The sequence below is a fragment of the Lonchura striata genome, chromosome 2 (genome assembly GCF_050655825.1).
Source record: "Lonchura striata isolate lonStrDom1 chromosome 2, ASM5065582v1, whole genome shotgun sequence".
Lineage (NCBI taxonomy): Eukaryota > Metazoa > Chordata > Aves > Passeriformes > Estrildidae > Lonchura > Lonchura striata.
In genome coordinates, this window is record NC_140704.1 from 110,594,650 (window position 1) to 110,610,652 (window position 16,003).

At 41.5% G+C, this 16,003-nt stretch overlaps 1 protein-coding gene across 3 annotated transcripts in view; it reads left to right on the top strand.

Annotated features, from left to right (window-relative positions):
- The first annotated feature begins 1,302 nt into the window (after positions 1–1,302).
- The window catches only part of LAMA3 (laminin subunit alpha 3), a 106,546-nt gene continuing 91,845 nt past the window's right edge, over positions 1,303–16,003 (top strand). For all 3 annotated transcript variants that reach the window (XM_031503734.3, XM_085572010.1, XM_085572009.1), the window contains exons 1-2: positions 1,303–1,575; positions 7,364–7,516. In XM_031503734.3, coding sequence (XP_031359594.2) covers positions 1,318–1,575; positions 7,364–7,516 — 411 coding nt within the window. In that variant the 5' untranslated portion in view covers positions 1,303–1,317. The remainder of the gene's footprint in view (positions 1,576–7,363; positions 7,517–16,003) is intronic.

Consider the following 16,003-nt stretch of genomic DNA (forward strand, 5'->3'; position numbering starts at 1 on the left):
TTTTCTTGCAGGCAAAATCAATAGCTTGCAGCTGGTGCTTCCTGAAACAGTACACCAGGGATCTCCCTTGCCACTGCTGAGTGGCATCTAGCAAAGCTTTCAGAAAGTTATGAAATACTTTGCAACTCACATGAATCACTCTTAAATTATTGTAAGCACTTGTATCTTCCCACATCTTTTATCTGAATCCCTCAAATTATTTTAAGAGGAATGAACACAGGATATGTGAGCATATGTAGGATTGGAAATGTAAATAGGTATGAAATTTAGGATTGCAATGCCATTAATCAGTGCAAATCCTGATGGCAGATGACGTGGTTCTTAGGTCTCCTTCTCCCTTCCCAGCCTTCCCCCTCATCCCCGTAGCTCCTGCGTTATGCAAAGACTGTGCCAAATAGCTTCAAAAAGACAGGAGACTCATTGTCTGTCCTGGATGAGCAGGACCACCCATTTCACAAGGAGCTGCGAACACTGACTGTGCATTGCAAGATGCTGGCCCAGACTGCACGGTTTCCAGCAGCCTCAGAGCACTGAAAATGCCAACAGGAGCTGTGATTTCTACAACAGTCACACAGGATCTTCCTGAAGACCTGCAGAGAGCAGCAGGGATGTGGGGATCCCCAACCTTGTGTGGGAATGTCTCTGCTCCTGGAGGAAGCCTGGACACCTTTACTCCCTGTATGTGATGTGGCAGGTCAGGGATTGTCAGCGGATCAGAATGGTTTGGGTTGGAAGGAACCTTTAATGATCATCTGATTTTCCAAGCCCCCTGCCCTGGGCAGAGTCACCTCCCACTAGACCAGGACGCTCAGAGCCCCATCCAGCCTAGCCTTGAACATTACCAGGAACGGGGCATCCACAACGTAACGTGTTGCGGGCAGATTATGAAGGTGGCACGCTCTGAGACTCCTTCACGGTCTGTCACAAACACTGACCCGCGCACCTACCGGGGAACAGGAGGCTCAGAGAGCTCCAGCTGAGCCGGGGCGGCACCTCTGGGCGAGCTGGGCGCCCGGGCACGGACCTGGGACAGCCCCGAGACCCTTCCCCCGTCCCGTCCCGTCCCGCCCCGTCCAGCGCACAGCACGCCCGGGGGGCCGGGGCTGCGCCGCGTCCCGCCCCAGCCCGCACCGCGCAGCGCGGGCAGGACGCGAGAGAGGTGCAGGCAGCCCCCAGCCTGCTCCTGCTCCTGCTCCTGCTCCTGCTCCTGCTCCTGCTCCTGCTCCTTCCCAGCGGCCGTTCCTTCTCCTGCCCCGCTCCCGCCGCCCACGCCGCGGCGGGGCGGCCCCGGGGGCCGCGGGCAGAGCCCGGCGCAGGATGGCCGCGCCGCCGCGCTCCGCGGCGCTCCGGGCGCTGCTGCCGCCGCTCCTCGCCCTCTGCGCCGCGCAGCCGAGCCCCGGCGCCTCCCGCGGGACGGGGCTCAGCCTCCACCCGCCCTACTTCAACCTGGCGGCCGCAGCCCGCATCTGGGCCACGGCCACCTGCGGGGAGGCGGCGGGCGGCGGCGGGCGGCCGCAGCTCTTCTGCAAGCTGGTGGGGGGCCCGGCCGCCGCCCCGCTGGGACGCGCCATCCAGGTAACCGGGCGGCGGGACCCCTTCCCCGCGCAGCGCTTCCCCATGCCCGGGCTGTGTGTGGGCGTGTGGGGCTTTTGGGGGGGTCTGATGTGACCCTGCTGTGCGCGGTATCATTTCCTCCTGGCTGAGCCTGTGTCACGGGCAAAGGAACCGGAGCGTGCACCGGCGGGAGCCCAGGCAGGGAAGCGCCGGGCAGATGGATGGAAGCGGGAAGCGGCGCCTCCGCCCGCGCACCTGCCCTCAGGTGTCCGGCGCCTCCTGGAGCCGCGCACCGCCCCTGGCCGCGGTGCCACGGGGCTGCGGCTGCTGCCGGGCGCGTGTGAGCTGCTCGGGCACCTGGGGTGCCTCGGGCTGGTGTTTTGTGGCCTCAGCGCGTGGCCCGTGGTCTGCGGTGAGCAACGAGATACTGCTGGGGGTAAACCAGCGAGCTTGGGGGAATGGACGGGACGGGACTTCACTGGAAGCTGCTGACTGGACAGCGGGCATCTCTCTGCATGCGGTGGGAAAAGAGTTCTGGCTCTAGTAAAGTATTTTGTGGTGTTTTAGAAGCACTAGATGGCTTATCGTTTGTGTCTTGCATTGCTTGTGGGAGGAAGCCAGAGACTTCCTGAGACTCTGACAGGGAGTATAGGCGCAGAGGGCAGCAGGGATCATTCTGTTCTTTCCTAGCATAGCATAAGATTACTACACACGTTTTGTGCCAGTCACAAGAAGATAACAAATAAACTGCAAAACTTCTGAAAAGGATTGATGGAAATGTATCTTTCCTTTGGAAGAAACATGTATTTCCACATTTCTTAGAGGATAAGGAAGGAGTAACAAATGCACCAAACTGTTGTATTATGACAGATGCTTGCTATCTGTTTGATCAGAGCTTTGTTAAAAGAGGGGACTTTCCTGAAACCTCAGACCTTCCAAAGTTATTTTAATTGTATTCTCTCTTGGTGGGAGGAGAACCAGAAAGAAACTGCAACTTGAAAGGGATTTTGAAAGCTTAAAGGTGCACTCTCTGACTTTAGGCAATGCAGAAAGCATACAAGTAAATTTTTAGCATCTTGGAAGAAGAGCTAGTGTTTCAAAATCTTATTATGTTTTATAATGAAATAACTCTCAAGATATGGTTTCAGAAGGGGTTGCAATGGATAACAGAGTTGTTCTCATTTTTTAATGAGAATAGGCACTCAAGAGAGTGGGAGAGGATGAAGAATGTGCAGCATGCATATTGCCATGTGCCAGAAGGGACCGTGCACCGTCATGCAACCTGTCCTCACAGTTCATTGGGCAGCCACAGCCAACAGTGTGCTTTGCTATGGACTTCCCTCTGCCATTTCACAATGAAATATTCTTATATCTCTCTCTCTTTTTATATTACCTTATATCTCTGTAGTGCTTTCAGTCATAAAAAAAGCTCAAAGTACTTTGGAGATGCTTACACACTGAGTATACAGTTCTAATAAAAGGGAAACTGGGACATAGGTAGTACATGCTTAAACTGAGTTTACACAAAAAGGTTGTGATGATCAGGAAACTGCTTGGTTTGCTGTAATTAACACATCTCTGAAGTTTAGGGCACCCATCCTTCCATATTGAATGCAACATCCATGTTTAAAGTTGCCTGAAACAACCATGCTACCATGTAAGTTGTAAACCCAGAAATCTCTCAACAACTCGCTACAGCCCCACTGCTGGAATGAAATCTCAAACTGACATGCCTTGAAATATCAGAATCGCAGGGTAATAAAAATCAGCCAAAGCAAACATCAGATGAACTTGCCAAGCAAGCGGAACGAAGCCTGCGTGTTGCCTCTGATGGTTTTTGTAGTTGCTCTCTTTATATACTAAAATTCAGCTGGAAATGAGGGTTTGCTGTGTACAGGAAGAGGGAGGCTAGAAAGGGGGGAATTGTTCTTAAATGTTTGACTTGCAGGTCCTAGGTTAGAGAGCTGCTATAGTTCGTGCGCAATTAAAGTTCCCAGAAGGAGTACTGATAGCTCAACCCTGGCACGAGGAAGCATGTTGGGCCTTTCAGAGCTTTTGTGTAAGGACAGATACTGCAGCATCTCTTTCCACTTTTAGCAAAGTCCCATTGAGATACATAACATGTATCACGTGTATAACATGTACATGAATGCTTCTGTGGTTTACCAGTAGTTGTTGTGTTTCAAGAAGTACTGGAAAGACTTTCAAAAGGCCAGGAAAATTCAGACAATTCTACACATGGAAAATGCACAATATATGTATTCTCAAGCCACTTTACCTCTCAAGTTCAAAGATAATTTCTTCTTTCATGGAAAATTGGAGAGAATTGCATTTAACTTTTACAGAATATGAGCTTACATAGAAGGATTTAATATCAGCAATTTAAAATCAAGTGATGTTTCTTGAGGGAAGGTCATATGGCTTTTACAAAGTGATAGGTGTAATAGCCACCGTGTTATGCTGGTTCAAGTTCAAGTGATACCACACACTTGAGTCACTCTCTTTTGGACTCTCTACAATGCTGGATTGCAGGAGTTGCTCTATGAATAGGGAAATTGGAAAGGAGGTGCAGAATGTGATCCTCATTCTGGCAAAGGGAGCAGACAGCTCTGTTGCCAGTGCTATCTGAAAAAAAGGCAAAGAGGAAGAGCAGCCCAAACATCGTTTCCATTGCTCTGCCATTGGTTGTTCTCATTCAGCTTGTCATTTAGTGATGTGTCTTTTAACAAAGCCTGTAATATCCAGCAAATCCAGAAAGATCATTTGGATGTTGTTTAAAGGTGGTCACTGGGGTGGTTGGTCCCTTTGTGGGCAGCTCAACAAAGGCTCTTAAAGCAGTGCTGGACATACACTGTGGAAAGAGGTGGGTTTCCTTTATTTAGCACACTGGCATGTAGGAAATAATGAGAACAGTGTTGAGTGAAGAAATGCACAGCAGTATAAAATATTTCAGCAACTGATAGATAAGTGGCATGCCTGGTTTTGCCTGCCGGTCTGTCCACAGTGGTGTGCAGGCGTGAGTTAAAGTCTAACTGCATACCTGTCCTGCCCTGCCAGTGGGCACAGAGCTGCTGGGTATGCAAAAGTGAACAAATTCTTCATTGTTGTCACTTTCTATAACTTACAGGCAAGACATTTTCATCCCTGTGTGTCCCTGGTTCACACTAGCATATTTCAGCAAAACTCTTTCATGCAGTTCCAGGTCTCTCCTTTGCACAGGAGAAGCAGGGAAAAAGAGGGTAACAAGGTCACCAGCAAATGCACACCTGCCTGTCTGATGAACTGCAGCCAAAATCAAACCAAACTTCAAGGCCCAGTCTACTAGAATGGAGACGTGTCCTGTAACAGGCAAACTGAGCACAATGTGCCTGAGATACTGCCAGTGAGAAGGAAAGAAGGCTGCTCTGTCCAATAATTTTTTTTCTTTCATTTTTGTTTTGCTGCCTAGTTGGCAGGGTTGTTGGAATGTAATTTAAATAACTGAAACTCCAGCTGTTGCAATGAAATTCTTTGAATTATGTGCCCAAAAAGAGAAATACGATATCTTGATTTCAGATCAAGTGATCTGGTATACTGAAATCACATAAGTACATGTAAATTAAACTCTTGTGTTTAATGCTCCCCATTGTTTTCTTCTCATTCAGCCTTTCTTTGAGGTTGTTTCCAGATCAGAGCCGAAACTGCTGCAACAGCAACTGTTTCCTGTGTACTTCCAGCCTGATCATTGTGAATGTAATTTAGATCTGAAGACTATGTTTCAAGCTCATTATAAAGCTATTTAGGGAAGCTTGCCCTGTTGTAACATATATGTCAGAACTCAGGTATGCATTTGTCAGGGAAGATGTTTTGATGTGGTAGTAACTGCAGTTGCCAGTGCATAGATTGATTTCTCAGGGTATGGATTTTTGCAGAGAGTGACATGATGTTCTTTGTCATCGCTGCAGAAACTGGCAGCATTGCCTGTAGCTAGCACGCGCTGATGTGTATCTGCTGCAGCAAACCACCTGAATCAGATGGAGTCCTGGCATATTGTAGTGAGCCAAACCATCTTCTCTAACAGAGCTGGAGGACAATAGTGTTATAACATGACCCCATCTGTAGTTAACCAACTCGTGTATGTGAGGATTTAGTCTCTGAATTGTCAAGAGTTAACCCCCAGCCAGATTGGCATCAGCCGTGCTTAATAAGAACAGCTAAGGGTAGCCATGTCTTCTGGAAACTGCATCATATTCTGGGCTTTCTGGGAGAGCAGGATGGAACTACTGCTAGATGCAGATGCTGAAGTTGCTGCTATCGATGCAGAAATATTAAATTCAATAAACATCTATTTCAGTTTCCAGCATCAATTTTCTATTCAGTGAACATATTTGAAAGGCACAGGATGGTCTATTCGTATCACATGAGATTAAGTATTTTCTAATCTATTAGTAACTATGATAGATTTTAAATAAATTCTGCTGAACATCTCAAACTCACCAAGCTTGCAAGACTGAGCCCAGCAAGAGTGTGAGAGCTCTTCTGTTAGTTCTCTGTAAAAAGTAGACAAGTATGATTGCTCCAGTTACTTTACACTGGTTAGTCTGACAGCAGCAACAAAACAATGACACTTATATAAGAATCTGTTAATTCTTAAAAGGTAGGAATGCGCTTCACACCCAGAAGTGCAATTGTGGAAACAACAAAAGATTTGTCACATGCTTTTGATGGTAACATCTGGTTAGTTGGTAAGGTAACATTTGCCCCATTCCTTTTATTTTAAGCAGGAGTCCAACACAGTGTCAGCAGCTCAGAGTCTGATGATTTAAGCAACTGTCCCACTGAAGTAGGCATGGCAGGTGTGCTGCCATTCAATGAAAATGTTATTTTTCTACAAAGATTTGTAGTGACGCAGTTTAAGCATTTTCACTGATTGCCTCCTCCTAGTGTTGGAATAAAAAGTGAATGGTATGCTCAAAAGATCCCTTAATAACTAATTTCAGCTGTTCAGCACTAATCTTAGTAGACTGTAAAATGCATTTCTTGGAGATAAAAATAGGTTGTGGGGCAAGCCAAGATATGAAATCAAAAGACAATTAGTTTTTCTGAAGTTGATTCATCGTTATTGTACAAAGAGCTTAATAGACTCTCAAAGGGCATATCTGGATTGTGGCTTTAGTTGTGGACTGGAAATTGGGCAGTAACTTCTTGAAATGAAGATACAATGCCATTCTTTAAAGGGAAGCTTAAAGGGAACAGTCTGTTGCATTTTCCACAAGTGCATATTGTTTAGAAAACTCCTTCAGAATGTATTTTAATGGCACAAAAAAAATGAAAACAGTGTTATAAAATTCTAATACCAAAGTTATTGCCAAGTAACAAGGCTTTTTTGTTATGGTTTTATTTATAATAGGCAATATGAATATGTGGATATTTCATGGTGTTTTAGAAAAATTGAGAATAATTTTTTTGTTGTTCCTAATCCAGTTCTAAGAATCTTTATTTCACTAATTTTCTGCAGATTTCCTGCAGACACCGCTGTAGGAGTAATATAGGTAATTTCACCGAAGTGTCAATAAGTTAATAAATATTTACTGTAATTCCCTTATTGAGTTTTCTGAAGTTTTAGTTTGTAACATAAAAGTTAGTGTGTTTCATTGTGTTATTTAATTACCAGGAGAATAATTTGTACATTAAAAATTATGGTATATAAAGGAACAAAATTTACCCACACCTTCAGTCAACACCCTAGTTCAGAATCTCCATTAACAACCACGTGTTATCAAAGTGTAAGATGTGCCTGAAACCATGTTTTTGATTGCTTGTGTTTCAGGGCCAGTTTTGTGATTACTGCAATGCTGCTGATCCCAGCAAAGCTCACCCGATAACCAATGCCATTGATGGCACTGAGAGCTGGTGGCAGAGTCCCCCTCTTTCCATGGGGTTGAAGTACAACGAAGTCAATGTCACCTTAGATCTGGGGCAGGTGAGTGCCTGAGCTATGGGGTGAGGTGTGATCATCTCTTGCATTTGTGCATGTGCTCTGCAATTGAGAGAGGTGTTTGAGCTGATGATTTTTACTTCCTGACATCACTTCCAGCTTTTTTGCTGGAAGTGATGTCAGGAAGTAAAAATCATCTGGTTTTTGTTCTTTATTATTTTACCAAGTTGACTGTATACTGTATGAAGTGATTGTTTTCCTTTAGGAATTTTGATGATGGAGGTTCTTGCCACTGGGATCATACAGATGTAGTGATGGTGTACTTTCTTGCACAGACACTGTAGCTCAGTTTGAAGTAGAATGGGGGGACCTCTCAATTGAAACTTGAACTCTGCCTTCTGTTTAATATTCCCTTTTTCCATGAGCTCAGAAAGAGAGAGGCTTCATGATGTCCACGCAGACACACATTTTCAGAATAATGTTTGGAGTCTGCTTTTGCCTCAGGGTCCTTCTGGTTTCTCTGTCATCCAGCAAGATCTTCAAGATAGAAGAATACTGATAAGGTGGTCTAAAAGGGAAGGGACAGCAAAACCAGTGTAATATGAATTAGTAATGAGACAGTAACAAGAACACCAATATTTCCCCTGAAGGCAATAGGCAAATAGCTGAGGGTACAGCCTCTCTGTTTTTTAAACCGCAGGGATGGCATTGCAGCTGTCATGATTGGGTGCTGATCTGGTGAAGTTAGTTACACTGTGCAAGCTCACACAACATGAAAACACATATTTATAAATATATGTGTGCACCTGCAAAATACATGCATCCACATGCATATGTATTTTGCAGTAATTGTTTATTGACTGATTATATAGGACAGGATTTTTTTAGTAGACCTTCAATTTATTTGACAGCAAGGTGGGGGATTACTAAGAAAGTATTTCTCTGTGAGACTTAGTTGCCATTTTGCTGGGGATTCAGGTGAAACTTATTTTACATCTTGTCTTACATGGCGTTCTAATACTCTTGGTCCTTCCTTAGCTGGAATGTTTCTCATTTTGAGGATGTCCTCAGTCAGTGTGTCTGTATCCAGTAGAGCTGTAGTGCAGAAAGGCCATACTAAACTTATTTTCTTGCTGTGCATTTTTTACCTTCTTTGGAGAACCTACTACAGACGCCTTATATTTATGTGCTGATTAAAGTTTTGAGAACTTCCTCTTTCCTCAACAGGAGGGATATGAGTTAAGTGTTCTCTTTTCATGGGACTCCTTGGACACCAGCAGCTATGTGCTAAGATTTCTGTAGCTGTTAAAAGATTTCTTAGAGTGAGATTGTGTCTTTCTCCTTACTCTGGTACTACTTGGAAAGATGACTCTGGGTTTAGTAAGATTCATATGATATTTTTTTTTCCCCACTTCACAGACATGATCTCATATCTGCTTTCATCCAGGATTTGTTTAAACTTGAGATTCACTTTTGACATTTTGCTTAGTATTTTCACTCCCAAATTTATACAGTAGCAAACAATACTAATAATGAAGAACATTAAGTACTGTGACACAGTAAGTCTACTCAAGTGAACAAGTAAGCACTGAGATCCCAATTCACCTTACCTTATTTCCTAGTCCTAAATATTAAGAGCTTGCCATGTCTTAATGATGCAGACTTTCTTAGTAATTGGCATAGACAATTTTTCAGAGTGCAATTCCCCCTCAACTGAGCTGAGATTAAGGTTTTGGGTTTTAAGGAAAAATTAATCTTCTTAAAGATAGATGTGTATCTAAATACAGAACTACATACTGTAATATTGAAAAGATACCTGGGATGTAATAGTCCTCACTAATTATTTGTCCTTTTTTTGTTGTTTTGTTCGTTTTTGTGTTTTTGTTTTGTTTTGTTGTTTTGTTTCCTTTTAATAAAAGGCACTTTTTTCTGAAAACAAAAAATGGAAAAGTTATTTGGTGCACAGAACATGACAAAGCTTAAGGTACAAATGCATGCAGGGAAGCAATGATTGAGTGTAAGCTGGTCATCAAGTATCCACAATTAGAGGAAGCAGGTCATAGTGCAAAGTCAAAAGCTTTTATTTTCTTCATTCCTGCCATTATATCTTTATGGTTGAGAGCAGAGTCCCAGTGGAGTCTCCTACCATGGTCTCACAACAATATTTAATTGAATAGTTGCACCATGATGGAAGATTTAGTGCTTGCTACAGTGAAGTTGGAACAGAACACCCACCTGGTGCTGTTTCTGTTTCACAAGGGCTTGGGTGATTTTGAAAATCAAAATGTCTTCAGGCTGTTAAATCTGTTTGCAAGAAGAATGCTCATTTTGCTGTACTTTGTAATATGAGAAAAAGCAAAAACCTGAAAGCAAAACCCTTTCTTTACTTCCCTTTCTGATTTTCTGTACTATAGTTACATTTCTAATCAATCACAGTCTTTCCGAATAACAATTATAATGTTGATCCCTGAGGCAGTCTCTCCATTCTGTTAACATACCTGCTTACACTGTGGCTATTCCTGACTTGTTTGAAATATTTGGATCAAATGAAATCTCAGTTATTCCTCTAATTAGTTATGTTTTTCCCAATGTAGTTTTCAACAGCTTTTAAACTTCTGAATCCATTATTTCTGACTGAATTTCATTGCCCTTCCCCTGACTCTTTGGATTGCCTAATTTCAACAGGTGTGTCCTCATCTTTGGCTTGCTTAATGCTCAGCAGATATTACAGTAACACTCCCCCAGGTATTTTTCTGAATTCTCTCTTCAGAAGAAATGAAAGTTCAGGATAATGTGATAGTGTATGATAAAAAAGAAATCTCCAACTACAAAAAGTAGTTCAAAGAGCCCATATGTTTTATTGTTGCTTTTAATTATGTATATTTTTTTATTTTTGCTGTGCATTTTGGCAGTAATGTAGTACTGAAAGACTCAGTGAAGTCCTGAGCATTAATATGTTGAATAGTTTTTATGTAGCAATACAGTCACTGTTGTAAATTAAAAGTACACAGTGGAATGCAATGTCCAAATTAGTACTTTTATTAGGGAGGGAGGGCAACTCAACCATAAATTTAAGCTAAGTGGTGTAGCCTGTGGAGAACTTTATGCTTTTATGTTTTCTACCAGTTAAACCATATAAACATTTTGTAAGTAGCCTCACAGTTTGGCAAATCTTATGAGTTGCTTTTATATGGTAGAGGTCTAACTTTTATATTTAGTAGCAATCCTTTGATTTACAAACAATATTTGTTGCTTGGAATATTATTTAGCTTTGGCTAAATTGTTGAGAACTAAAACCAATTTTTCTTAACTAACAAAAGACTGACTTAAAATGTTTCTGAAATTACAGTTAATTTAAGTGTCATTCTGTAAAATATAGTGTCCTGTGCTCACTTCTTCTGTAGGGAGAAACTCTCAAGGTGGTGGGAGATTTATCACAAACTGCATTGAACTGGGCTCCCAAAAATAGTCATTGCACTTATTGTGCTTGGCTTTTGAATACTTTGTATTATCACTGACCCTGAAATCAGACCCAAATCTAACCTGAAGATGCATAACCTCTGTAATAACACTGGGAAATCCTACAGATTACGGTATGAGAACCACTGCACAAGGCTTCTGCAGTGCTACAGAGTTGTGCCCGCAGTGACACAAAACCCTTCCTCTGGAACCCCTTCACAACTCTGAATCCACAGCAGCACCAAGCCCTCCTCTGCTATTTGGGTTCACACTGGGGAGAAAAGGGGCTCTAAATCCTGGGGAAGGTGCAATACTGCCCCTACAGTACACAGAAATGGGGATGCTAACAGCACAGAAATTCTGTGCTATTTCTTTGTTAATGGTTTCTTTGTATTAGAGAACTCTGGTTCTGAGTATTTCAGCTTGCACAGGAAGCTGATTTGGTATTGTGCTGCAGAACAGTATGATGAAGTAACAGCTGTCTGATAGAATCTTCTAAAAGTTGGATCATGTAATATGTTTCATTTATTCCTAGGTCACACTACAAAGCAACTCATCAGAGTTGAGCTACCAGTCTTAATAAGGAAAATACCTTAAAATACATTCTTTCTTGCTCATGTGTTTTCTGTTAAGTTGTAGTCAAGGTGTTGTGGTTTTTTAAAGCTTTAATTAAAGACCTTTTAAATGGCTCAGCAATTTTTCCTTGTGTTTGCATTAGTTGCATATCATTTGTTTTAAAATGCATTTCTGATACTAATTTGATATTATTCTGGAAATATACAGGAGATAACCTCACAAGTCTTGTTTTCCTTTACTTTTCTGACTGTGTCTTCCTCTGCCTCTTCCTCAGCATCCCTTTAGGAAGGTCTTGGTTCCTACTTGCTGATCTCACTTCCCTCCCTTCATGTCAGTACTTCTGCTTCCCCCCATCTTCCTTTCTATGCTCATTCCTACATGTTACTTTGATTTTGTGATATGCTGTTCTAAATACTCAGTTTTAGCCCAGTGTAGTAAAAGCAGAACCTCTGCTGGTTGCCTTTAATCCTTTGCACTTCCCTGGGTTTCCTCCCAGTGTTGACAGTCCTACTGTGTTCCTTCTACTTTGGACTGCAGCCCTCATAAGGAGACGTTTTTCTTCTGGACAACTGATGGCTGAATCATACAAATCCTTTCCCATATCAATAGCTTCAGTGTTCTGTGAAGAAATAGGCCATATGTAAGAAATAATTATGAGCATTGAGTTGGTCTTTGTCCAAATCCTAATGGAAAAGTGGCTGCATGAAAAATTTCAGGAAAACAACCAAGACTCATTGATATAGCTGCCTGCAGCCTTGGCAAAAGGACCAAAGACTGTTGAATGTGGAGAAAGAACTATCATTTTGTCTCTGGTTGCAGTTCTTCCTTCTAGGGTACTGCCCATGCTGTACAGGGAGAGTTTCTCCCTTCTGGTCCTGCCATCAACTGGGTCAGAACAAAGATGTCCAGATGTATCTAGGAAGTCTATTCACAGGCACTGACTCACCTAACTAAAGACATTTTTCAGCATCAGTGGCTGGTTAAAGGAAAGCATGGCCAGGGATAACTGAACAACTTTGGAAATTCCGTGCTTATTCCTGGCTTCTGCACCCCAGGCTAGGAAGCTGGAACACAAGGAATGACTTCAGTGTGCTGTGCAGTGGGAGCCTCTGCAGCCACTGTCACTGTTTGTGCAGTGTAGTCATTGCTGTGTCTATGTGCACTCACTTAAACTGGATGGAGCACACTCAGGAGTCTGATGCCTCTCAGGTACTACTCACACACAATTTTCTCTGCACCTCTGCTATTTTTCCACATATCCAAAAGAGTAGATGGCAACCAGAAATGCTGGCTCACCTCTCTCTAGTTGGCATTTTATTGTATTACCATCTATGTTACAAAATGCGTTGTTGGGAATTGATGAATAATGGATGTCAGGAGTGTGTTATACAGTACCTGAATCTGCCAGGGCACCTCAAGTCATACTGAGATGTTTGAATAAAAGGACTGCTTCCCTCTTTGCAGCATCAAGAAATCAAAGCCTTTAATTTTAGCCAGAGTATGTGATATTTTTACTTCATTTGAACAGATAGATATTTTTGTAGCTTGGTCTCTGAGAGGAAACAGTGCTCAAGATCTTAAGGCTTCATGACACCAAGAAACCAATGGGCATGCACAGTGCAGTCAGTGTGTTCTGGAGCAGGTGCTACACACAGTTCACACTCCTTGAATCCCTCTCCTGCATCAGTCTCCCTTTGGAAAGTTTAATTTTTGTACTGAATCATATCAGATTTCTATCTCTTCTGAGCAATCTGTAACAACAACCACATTATTCAAGATAATGAAAGAAACCTACGACGACAACCATGCTGTGTTGAAGGAATTTTTGGTGGTGCAGCTGTATCTGCCAGTAACAGTCTGAGGAAATTTCACCCTGCTGGAAACAAATTCAAATTACATGAAGAAAGATTGCTGTGATATCTTTTTGAATACATCTATAAATCTACAGAATGCCTCAGATAGATGGTCTACCTGGATTTAGTTGGATTCTTGCTACTGCCACATTCCAGGACTTTTTATGAGCCAAAAAGGAAGAACAATCTTTTCCTGCAGAAGCAATACACACAACATCACTATTGTTTAGAACATAGTGTGTTTTCTTCTTTTGTGCTAGTTTATGTCCAGCACTCATCCAACAAGTCATGCCAGTGTTTTAGTATTCTGGTTTGAGTTTATGGTGTCAGGAATGGAGGAAAATGTGCTCCACCTTTATATTTGCTTATCTAACTTTTATCCATTTTTTAATGTTTTCTAGGATTCAAAAAAATCTTGGCAATTTCTCTATGTAAAGAGTTGTTTAAACTTTTAAGGAGGAAAAAAGAAGAAAATATTTTAAACTAATATTATTGAGAATTTTAGCATTCTCTTGAGAATGCAATGGGTCTTGCAGTTGATTTAAAGTAAGTAGTGTGTATGCTGTTAGAGATCATGAATATTGTATCATTAACAATAATGGTACAGTGTAGCTCTCAGTCCATTTAAATGACCTCTTTTAATATCATCTTAAGTTCACCTGAAAGAGCTTTTATAAAAATTTCTCTCTTTAAAATGTAATATTGTTAAAGTATAACACTGAATTTTAATTTCCATTCTCATATTAGGAGGATATTTTGTTCATTCTAGTGGATGATTTTTAAAATATTTTTCTGGGTTAATGGTATTCTTTAAGGCCATTAACTGCTAGAACATTTTAAATCTGAACAAACCTGAGTGAACAAGAAAAAAGGTCACATCAGTGTGGAATTGTCTAAAATCCATCTGTTGATAATCCATCAGGTTTGACCCATGCTGCTGGATTACAGCAGGATATGATGTTCGACTCTTGCAGTAATACCTCCTCTTTTAAGCATGCATTTCTAGAGTAAATTGTTTCCATTACTAGAAATAAAATGCTATCTCCACTCCTCAGTTTTTTATTCATGCAAGAAAATTGTCAAAATTGTGATTGTCATATTTCTGGGGGTTTTGTGAATTTTTTTACTATTATATAATTATACCAAAATGCTGACTTACAGTTTTAACATTCCTTTTGAGAGATGACTGGATTTTTATGAAAGAAATTTGCCTTAAAACAACCAAGTAAATAGTTAAAAAAAAAAAATTAAGGCACTTTCTTTTTTTTTTTTCCTTAGAACTAAATGGCTGAAGGAAAACATTGTTTGGTTTGCCTTTATTTCAGGGTGGGTCTTAGGTCAGGATCAATATTTAAAGTAGCGAATGCCAGCTTAGAATATGTGATTAAAATTGGCTTTAATGTTTGCTTTTCTAGTTCTTATGTAGCAAGATTATTCTTTTATCTTCAGATGGGATTTATTTGCTAAACCAAGGATTATATTTCTTCTGTTGTTGCCTCATCAAATCTGGAGAAAGATCATTCATCAACTTGGTCAGTATTTAATCTCAGTGGAAGTTTAGATGTTCAAGTGCCATTCTACATTCTTGATCCAGGCAAAACCAAATAATAGTCACTCATGTGAACTCAGAAGCAGGACAGATGGTAGGTGTGGTGACTATGTTTTGGTGATATGTTGTCATTAACCGACACTTATTTAAATTTTATCAGACCTGTCCCTTTTCTCTTTCTGAATGTGCCTGTAGAGACCTGAGCAGTATTTCAAACTGAGAGGTGTAAGGAGAGCATCAGGCAAATATAAGGTTTTCATATACAACAGTACTCTGAAGTTGCCATGCTTCTTTTTTTCCTTCCATTTGTTATTTGCACAGAAATATGCAAGGAGTGATGCTGGATGGCAGTTCTTTAAGCATTGGCTGACTTGCAGAGTTCCTGACATAATACACATTTTTAAGAGTAGGTAAAAGGTCAATGTGACTACTAGCAGGGGAGTCCTGGAAAAAGCAGAACTTTGTATATATGCTTTCTTTACTTCCTCTTGAGCTTTCTAAACCACTTGTCTTGGTTAAATCTGTATCAGTAACACATGGAGTGTTATCAGCACTTGCTAACATGCATGTCAAATGGCACTCCCAAGGATCTAAAGACAGGGGAAGAAAGACAATATATTAATGCTGCCTGCCAGTGCAAACCTGGTTTGAGCAGGTAAATGCCCCTTGAGAGATTCAGCTGACCAAAAGTGAGAATATTAAACACTTTTCTTTTTTAGGAGTTTCAGAACTATTATGCTTTCCTAGAAGGATACTAATCTTTGCACTGAGTGGCCATACCAGATGACATGTAATGCCTGTATCTGAAACTTGAGAGTGAAGTAGCAGAAGATACTCTGACAAAGAATATCAGAAACTCAGTAAGAGCAAATCTTGCCACTGTCCCTAAAGTATTCACCTATTTCTGACAATGGCTAAAATCAGACTTTCCATCAGCATTTTGAGGGCATTTCTCCACCTGTGCAGTCATAGAGCATAGGTCTGGTTTTGCCATGGCTGTGGCAACAGAATGGCTGCCACTGTGCTCAGTATTGTTGTCTAGTAAGTAATTTTTCCTATGGAGATAATGTCTGTTTGCTGAGGTACCTAATTTAA